This window comes from Propithecus coquereli, unplaced genomic scaffold, assembly GCF_000956105.1.
Source record: "Propithecus coquereli isolate 6110/MARCELLA unplaced genomic scaffold, Pcoq_1.0 Scaffold143, whole genome shotgun sequence".
Lineage (NCBI taxonomy): Eukaryota > Metazoa > Chordata > Mammalia > Primates > Indriidae > Propithecus > Propithecus coquereli.
The window spans coordinates 3,829,087-3,838,916 of record NW_012138636.1 but is presented as its reverse complement, the minus strand read 5'-3'; the positions used below and the strand labels follow the sequence as shown (position 1 = coordinate 3,838,916).

Here is a 9,830-nt window from a genome sequence, read left to right as displayed (position 1 = left end):
AGATTCACCCAAAGAAATCTTGAACCCTAAGTGACTTTACCCAGTTTGATCCCTTATTCTGTTCACCAGAGTTAGCAGAAAATGACTTTTTGTTGATATAAATATTCTAATATTTGCCAATAGAGAGACTATTAAAAAGAATATGCTGCAAAATCTGTGGTGATTCCTTTGAAGGAGTATCAGCATTCATTTGGATATATAGACACTGCCATGTTTGTTTTTTAAATCATATTATTTTACAAATATACTATTTTTATTTAAAATTTCATGTGTATGAAGTATTTACATTTTCATTTTTAAAATTAGTGGACTCCTGTTTAAGCACTATTAAGGTGATATCATAGGGTCTGCAACTCGTCTAGCCATTTTATAAATGAGGTCTTTCTAAAGAAAAACTCCAGTGCCAAACTTTTTGCCATATTCTCTCCAGGACAAGAAACACACAAGTAAAAAGCAGTGTGGTCAGTGAACATCACAGACTTGTTTGCAAGCTATCTGTGGGCTAATGTGGTGCATACATTCTGTCTTTGTATAAGATTGACTTATTTTCATATTATCATTTTTTATTTCAGAGCATTGGGGAGTCGGCGATGTCTGTTGTATTAAATCAGCTGTTGCCCATGATTAAGCCCTCAAATCAGAGGACTAATGACGACTACAGCCCTGAGGAGCTGCTCATCCTCCTCATATATATTTATTCTGTCGCTGGAGAGTTCACAGCGGACAAAGACCTGGGTGACGCTGAAGAAAAAGTGCAGAAAGCATTGGCTCAGGTCTTTTGTGAGGAGTCTGAGTTGTCACCTTTGCTGCAAAAACTCACAGGTGAGTGTTTAACAAAGATATAGGACACAAACAGCCTGATAGAGAAAACAGGCTTAGAAATAAAGGCCATTTCGGGAAGAGGATGTAACCATCTCCGTTGGAGTTGTTTGGAATTTCACGAGGCCTGTTGAGTGCTAGCCAGCCGATAGGACCAGAGGGTTTCAGTGCAGTACGTTTCTTTTCCAGGCATGGTACTGAGATGGCCTTCTTTCTAACTGCGTGTCAGAATTCATATTCTTTAGAGCCAAGACCTTGTTAAAATAGCAAAATACTCACAGAGCAGAATGTTATCTGTAAGGCAAAATAAAATGTAAGGCTTCCTCTTCAAAGGGTTTCTATTGATATATTCTCGTTGAGATTGTCTTTTCAAACTTAAAAAACTGTTTCTTTAATATGTTATACAATGTTATAGGATTGGAAATCGCCATTTTTCAGGAGTGGTCTCATATTTTCACTTCTCGTATTTCATTTTGAATTTGAATTAATTGGTACTATCCAAAATAATACCCAAACATCCCGGTAAAGTAGAGTCTGCTAATTTGGAGAAAATATATAATTAAATTTCATAAAATCTAACTATTTTCACTTCCAATAAGAACTGCAGTATAACTCATGGAGGCATCTATTTGTGCTATTTTATATCAAATTCAATATTATTTGTATTTTATGTCAAGCTGATTTCCATTACTATGAATTGAGCCTGTGTCTACATGAGAGTGAGAAATTATTAAAACTTAGGTGTAAAACATGAGTGCTTTAGAAACATACCACATTTCCAGTCATTGGTGTGTGTGTGTGTGTGTGTTCAGATGCATCCGTGATCTGTGTAGACCTCTCTGGAGATTCAGGAAGGCTCAACTGTTGGGCCTCACTGGGGCAGAATGTGGATTTCTCAGGGGCAGACTGTGTAGCTGTGAACGTCAGTGTCCCAAGCACGTGCACTTCATGTGTGCACGCCGCTGACCTTGTACGCCACTGACCTTTGCTATTGTTACGTAAAATGAACCCTGAAAAGAAGGAAACTGAGTGAAGTTTCCACAGAAATGAAACAGTTCCTTGCTTAGTGTAGAACCTGTTTGCCAACTTAAAACCTACTCAAGAAAAACTCATAGAATTTGTTCCCATTTCATGAAGTACAGCACTGTATGTGATTACGTGCGTGTTTGGCTGCAAATATATATTGACTTAGAAAGGTTTAAAATGGTTAATACAGTAAATTTGAATGGTAGGAGAATTTAAGTAGAAATCATTCTTGAGATACATAATTCCACAGTTAACGAGAATGGTGTTTTGACTGAGGTGATTTGGATAGCTCTTTTGTAACAATTGTATGTTGCTATGCTATTTTTGGAATTGAAGTCATGCTGTAAGAGTTTCCATTTAATATTCACTCTAGGTGTTCACTGACACAGCGTTTCATTTTTTACTGGTTTCTCTCTGCTCAGGATATTGCATTTTCTTGCTTTTAAAATACTTCCGTGCATTCATGTTTGTTTATATTAGGAAAATTTGTAAGCTCAATAGTTGAAGATTAAAAATAAGAATTTGTGGAAATTTTGATGCATTTTAAAATTTTAGAGACATCTTAATTTATAATACCAAGTATACATTCCTGCCTAGATTAACTTTGGATATACAGGTTAAACAGGGTAGAGGAGATGCGTTGCTTAAATTTGACATAAGTAAACTTACCACTAGAACATAAGCATGCACGCACACACACACACACACACACACACACACACACACACACATGTATCAACTTTTGGGGACACCAAAAGGTCTTTATTTCTGAAGAAAGACTTTTACTTGGCCACTATAGACATACCCCTTACGAAGTATGTTGAGAAGTCACATGTCCTGAAAAGAAGGGTTTATGTTTATAGTTAGCTGCTGAGAAGAATATTTACCTTATATCTCAGGATAAAAAGTAACAGCATAGTATTGGGGCAGAGGTGCCTCGGTCTTCTAGAATACAAAGGGATATTCCAGTATGCATTGGAAGAATTGAATTGCCTTCCAAATTTGCTCAGCGTATGCTGGAACTAAGTTAGCCTGGCTTTAACAGTGAATACGCCTGCAGTGTTGCACTTTATTTCAATAATATCTCTTGACAATGATTGTCATGTGCTTAAAATTCATATTCCTTTTTATCTGTTAAATATGCAGTCTGCTCTTGACAATTTCTTTCATTTCCCTATATTCTTCCCTTGTATGGAAAGGATAATAAGAAACTGTGATTGGTAAAACAAAGCCAAACAAAACAAAACCTTAAGCATGCTCAATGGCAACATACCATTTTCTTTTTAATCTGCTCTCTTCAATAGGTACTTTTGGGGAGATTTCTAGAGTGGTGGGCAAAAACGCTTTTCTACTCACATAAAATAACAAAAGAGTTGGCTCTCTGAATGTTGGGGGTAGGAAGCTGGAAAAAGAAAATTGGTCCAGCCTGAATATGTTGATTAGCGTTATGCTTTCTCAGTCCTGCTAAGTTCAAAGAGGGTATCAGTTTCCATATACGTTAGGGTTTGCATGGCAGTCACAAGAGAAAACAAAGGAAAACTGTTTGACTTTTCTTCAGAGAATGAAATCAAAATGCTATTTTAAAAGAGCTGTATAAACTTGCAATGCCATCATGTGGGGAGGTGTATCCGCAAAAGCATAGTGTTTGGATGTAGAAATCCTTGATTTAAAAGTCCTTGCTTTGCCATTTCCTAGCAGAGTGTGTTGGTGGGCAAATCAACCATCCTTGAACCTTGTTATTAAACAAAACTGCCTATTGACTCCTTATGATTTTGCTGAGAATAAAACGGTGTTATGTGTGTTAACGAATTTTTGGTTCATATTGTGTTGTAAATAGGTAATTTCTTCCCCCATCACCATTATTATTTTAATAACATCTAGCAGCTGTCATATAGGGTGGTGCTTCCCAAGCTTTTTCACATTGTGGTGCACGTAGCCGAGGAGAATGTTCGCATAGCATACTGAGATAATTCCCAGTGGGAGACTGCTGTGGTCAGAGGTAACCAGCCCTGGGGGCTCTGGCCACTCTAGGCCTTACTCAGTTCACCCGTGGACTGAGGCGAAGCAGCAGCTTGGCACACCTGTAGCCTGTTAGGAGCAAACCAGAGCGCTAAGGCATGATGATACCATAGGAACTGTAATTTACATCTATTAAGCTCTTATTTCACCTCCTGTTGATAATTTGGAATGATCAATAACTGTATCATTGAATACGTTACGATACCCAGATATATGTAATGAAAAATTTACCAAATTATCATAACAAATAGGGATTTATTTTTCTCAGCAAGAAGTTCAGAGACAGGCAGAGTCTATGCTCTTTCTGACTTCCTTCCTCAATTCCTGAAGGTGTGGTTTTGTCATCTTCATAATGGGCACTTCTCCAGGCATTTGCTCATGTTTATGCAGGAAGGGAGGAAGGGTGAAGGGGAAAGGCATACACTAGCTGAGCCTGCTCTTTTTTATCAGGAAAACAATAGCTTTCTTGAAAGCCCCACCCAGAAGACTTGCACCCTTGGCTAAAACTAGGTTTCACCTCTGGCTGCAAGAGAATCTGATGAGTGTGTATTTTTAACTGGGCTTGTATTTGTCATGAACAAAGTGAGGATTCTCTTAGAAGAAAGGAAGTGAGAATGGATATTAGGTAAGAAACTTGTAATTTTCTACAGTCATCATTATAGAATTCCCTGACAGAGGAAATTCTAAGGCAAGATAATATACTTGAAGGTGGAATGATGCTCAGAGTGTTTTAATTTTACAGTTATAAAATTGAAATTTTTTTATAGTGTATACTGAAATAATGATCTGTTGTGTGTTGGTATCAGTGGACTTACAGCACAAACATTTTCAGCTTACCAATATTTACTGAACACGTCTATGTAAGTCTAAGCTCTGTAAGCATCAAAACCTGGCAACCATGGTAGTAGTGTGCAGAGGCTCTGAGCACAGCAGTTGGAGTCAGGTGGATCTGGGTTCTGGTTCTGCCTCTGACTCTTAGTAGTTGTGTGCTCTTGAGTAGGTCATTTAACCTCACTGATTCTCAGGTTCCTCATGTATAAAATGGTGATAGCACCAAACTCATGAGCTAAAATAGTCAAAGTGCTTGGCAAGGATCCTGGGGCATAATGTGTCGTCAGTGTATGTTATCTACATCATCATCGTTATCGTTATTGTTATTTTGTCATTGTTATCATCATCATCATCCTCCGGCCATGTCTCTCCTCAAAGAACTTAGACATTTAGAGACAAGACTAACACAGAAAACAAGGTAAAACAACATAATAAATATTATACCAAGTATTAGTGAAGTATCCAAAATGTGTAAAAATGAATGTTGTGATGACTTGGTATTAAGTGATATGTATCAATGGAGACTTTCAGTTCCTGTACTGGGTCTGACCAAATAGAATTCCTTAATCATCTCCTTTTTTGACTTCTTCTAACTAAAAGAAGAAAAATTGCATTTGTTTAGATTTTAATCTGGCATAAGGTTAGTAGTTAGGTAGCACAGGTTTTTCTTTCAAATAGATTCTGTAAAGCTGCCATCTAAGTGGAAGTAGACCTCTCACAGAACTCTGTCTATTGGACAGAAAATGCTGAGAGGCAGTTTTGTATTTAACATAAAGAAGATATCTCTGGAAACTAAAGCTAGATGGAAGGTCTGACTCACCCCATGAGAAGAGCTTTCTAGCATGGGAACTGATGTTGGGACTTATGCAGTGGTAGGAATTGTACCACCTGAGTTCTAAGACTTTAAATTATGGGAATGTGGGGAGTAAGTTTTGTGCAAAGGTATATAAGTGCTCTTCAAGTTCTGTGAAGGTAGTGTTTTTCTAACTAGAGCTGTGCTTCCTTTGCTATGTGTTATAATTCCCGAAACTTTGGCATAAAATAATGGCACAGAGATTCCTGTTACTCTAACTGGAATAATCAAAAACTTCACATTGATTTGCATAAAATGTATAAATTATCTTTATAGTGGACCATGCTTATTAAAATTTTCTTCAACTTTTAAAAAGTTTTTATTTTAAAGTATTTTTGTGTCCTAGGTTTTTTCTTCTCTATTTCTTCTCACCCGTCCATTGCCTGTTTAAGATTAGCCACATGTAACAGGAACAGACCTGAGGAAAGACAGGTCTGGTTTAGAAAGTACTGTTCTTTTTTTAAAATTTTATTTTATTGTGGTAAGAACACTTAACATGAGGTCTACCGTCTTAACAAATGTTTGCGTGTGCAATACGGTATTGTTAACCATAGGAGCAGTGTTGTACAGCAGAGCTCTAGAACTTACTCTGTTGCATAACTGAACCTTTATGCCTATGGATTAGCAAGCAACACTGCGTTTCCCTTCTCCCCACCCTGGGCAACCACCACTGCGCTCTCCGATTCTGGGAATTCGCCTGCTTCAGATACCTCGTGTCAATGGAATCATGCAGTGTGTGTTTCGTGTGACTGGCTTATTCCACGCAATGTAAGTGCTCAGGGTTCATCCATATTGTCACATATTGTAGAATTTTCTTCTTTTTTAAGGTAGAATAATATTCCGTTGTTTCCAAAAGATATTAGCACTCTGGTGTTCACTGCGGCTCTATTCATAATAGCCAAGATGTGGAAGCAACCTAAATGTCCATGGATGGATGAATGGAAAACACTCATCTGGGCTTCTCTTGTATTCCCCAGTAGAAATCTAAAAGAGGATGGTATCTTCATCAACTGTGAATGAGGAAGGAGCTGAGGATTTGTTTTAGATTGGGTTGCAGAAGGCAGCTCATGGTACTTTCAGACCTACTTTTTAATGGAAAGCATACATGTGCTCTTATCCATAGTAAAACAAGGCCACACTCTAAAAGCAACAGAAAAAACTGATTTGCAGTGATTTGTTTATAATAGTCTTCCTCTTTCGAAGTGTTCAGGTAAACATAGTATATGTTTATAAAATATTAATGGCTGCCACTTAGTTATAAAAGCTTCCATCTCCATTAGCACAAGGCATTGACATTTTGTTTATTATGTTAGAGAAGGTATGTCTTTCAAAGTATTTTTCACACTTGGCCAATTACTTTTCCCCAGCCTTGCAGCAAGTCAGTCTTCTTAGTAAAATATTAATATCAAGGATTTCCAAACAGAGAATTGTAAAAGATGAGGAGCTAATATGAAATTCTCCTCTTATGCTTCCTTTACTATCACCTCTGCCTTCTTCCCTCATCTCACAGTTTTCCCTCAGTAATTCATCAAATTTCAGAATATATATTTCCTGCATATTTCTACTCCCAATGATACTATTCCAACTGAAACACAGTTTGCAAGGTTTCAATATCTTTCCCTTGAGAAACTGTTCCTTAAACCTTGAGCATGCCTCCTGCCTTGGTGATGACAAGGATGTTGCTATGGTAACTGGAAGAATGATCCTAAAAGTCCATCACCGGTCTTCATGTTACCCACACTTGAATGAAAACTTTAGCTGATTACAGTAGGCGATGGTGGACAAAACCCTGGCTATAGAATCCAGCCACTCAGCCAAAGGAAGACTTCAGGATGTAGGGCAAAAGTTCGTTTCAGAAAGGATTTTGCCTCATTGGTTGGTCCTAATTTATCGATTCTCATTTATTATGGTATCCCAGTATGAGACTGTTATATTAAGGAATACACCTTCATTTCTAGAGTTTCAGATTTCTTGTTTCAGGGCTGCCAAAACAAAACAAGACAATACCAAAAAAACAGCTTTAAAGATTGTTGTTTTCCATTATGGTTTGCAACACTGTTTGGTATAACAGAGTCTATTTTTCCTCTTGGTTTCTGAGATTTCTGCTAGCAACTCTGATGAAGAACATATGTCTGCCCTAAATCACTCCCATGAGAAATGTTGGAACTGTTACATTTAGTTTTATTATCCAACATACTAAAATAGTTAACCACAGCATATATTACTAAACAGCTATGTCAAGTGAAGTTTCAAATGTTTAATAATTCTTAAAATGTATCACAAGCTGTTTAGAAAGATATTTAGAGCTGCCTGTTGAGGTAGCTAGTTAAATAATTTTAGTAACATATTAAGGGATCATTACAAATTACTTTTTCAAGTACTTAATTTTTCCATGCCGCATCATAAAAATGATTACTCTTAACTGAGACACCAGAGGGGATCTTCTTGCGCTGATATTTGTATGTGCACAAATGCACGAGACACACTGTCCACGTCACTAATTTTTGTGTCTGCACACAAGGCCAACAGTAATAATTGTTTACGTGACTATACGATTAATTATTTAAGAGATTAGTTACTACTGGTTCTAATTAACTATATGTTAGATGTGAGATAAGTTTCTCAATCATGGAAAGGTTGAACCAGAATGGAATACAGGGGTAGTTTTCCTGAATGCAGGCTATGGCTCCGGTAGCAGAGATGGTGTCGTGTGACTGAAAAGAGAACGGTGGGGAGAAGGCCTAATTTTTACTCCTAAATATGCCCATAGGTGTGTGACCTGAACGTCGCTGAGCTTGCTGCACACTCAATATCCTCATCATAAAACAAGGATCTTGTATTAGGCAAATCTAGTTCTTTCTCTTCCTTCTCTATTCTATGGCTCTAGCTTCATGTGCTTTTTATTTTTATCTGAATCAGTGTACTCACTCTCCTACTTCCAAATCAGCTCCTCCTCAGTGCTATTCTGTCTTTTTCATGGATACACCGCCATCTTTGGAGGGAAGCAATGGAGACGTTGACTCTCCTTCACCCCCTATGGTAGTCGGCCACACCCGGCAGCCCATTTTTACTGCCTTTGGGATGCTGCTCGTGTCTGCCCAAAGATGCTTCTTTATCCCCAGACATGCACTGACCCTCTGGCCTTCTCTCTGATATCCTGACTCCATGCCTACCCACCCTTTCATCGTGCATACTGATACTAGGACAGCGTTCTTAAAATGAATTTTATATTTTAATGCCTTCACCTTAAGCTTTTTTCTCAATTATTATAGTCGTACATTCTCATTGTAGAGAATTTGGAAACATAAAGAATATAGAGGCCACATATAAATTTCATTGTATTGATTACTGCTCATGACCTTTTCCTTTTTTTCCTACTGAGTCATTCACTTTTTGCTTAATCATTTAAAATCAGAGCACTTGAATTATTAAGGTTATTAACACTTAGTTATCTCTTTTGCTAATATGTTTTTCGGTTGGTGTTTGCCTTTCATATTTGCTTCTACAGGAAGTCCAGAGATAGAGCTGTATTTAGGAGAGTCGAGGCAGGAGCTCCAACAGCATGATTGGGATTCTCTGCATCCTCCACGCTTTTTTTCCTTTTAGGTAGTGTCCTCATTGTTTCCTATCACCGCTGCCTCTGTGTGACCCCTCATCCTTCCCAGACACTCCTGGTTTATGTCATTCCAGAAGAGTAACCCATGAAAAAAGAGAGCTCTTTTCTTCCAGAGATTGTAGATCAATCCCAGGAAAGGAAGTTGACTGACCTTCAGTCACTGTTGCCAGAGGGACGGGTGCCCTTTGGCCAGGCAGAGCCATGTGGCCGTAACTGTGTGAGTGAGTGCAGGGGGAGCAGTGGGGACGGGAATCTGGAGAAATGGGCCGCGGGTTTAGTACTGTGATCCACGGTCCCACCATTGCCGCTTGATCAGAGCTGGAGTGCTTCCACAAGGGAAGGGACACGGACGTGGAGAAACTAGACATGGCCACCCTACCATTTGTTAATAAACCAGGTTTATATTTTTATATTTAAAAAATATAAGTATCTTGTCTTCCCTCTCTTGAGTTTGATATTTTACCTGTAAATGGATGAAAATGTCACCGACACCCGAATAATCGCTTCAAGAATGAGTGTCTGTATGTCTAAAAACAATCGTCTGGAATTTTCTCTAGTGTCTTAGAAAACAGCATCGGAGCAACTATCAACTAAAATAATTCCGAGAACTAAAGCCACTTTCACCATGTGATTGCCCTTCAGCATTTCAAGGAGTGGTAATTGTGC

The 9,830-nt window shown here is 38.1% G+C and overlaps 1 protein-coding gene across 1 annotated transcript in view; it reads left to right on the top strand.

Annotated features, from left to right (window-relative positions):
- Window positions 1–9,246, top strand: part of LOC105806698 (sec1 family domain-containing protein 2-like) — an 85,638-nt gene extending 76,392 nt beyond the window's left edge. The window contains exons 3-4 of the mRNA XM_012639906.1: window positions 573–822; window positions 9,155–9,246. Coding sequence (XP_012495360.1) covers window positions 573–822; window positions 9,155–9,246 — 342 coding nt within the window. The remainder of the gene's footprint in view (window positions 1–572; window positions 823–9,154) is intronic.
- Window positions 9,247–9,830: the final 584 nt, after the last annotated feature.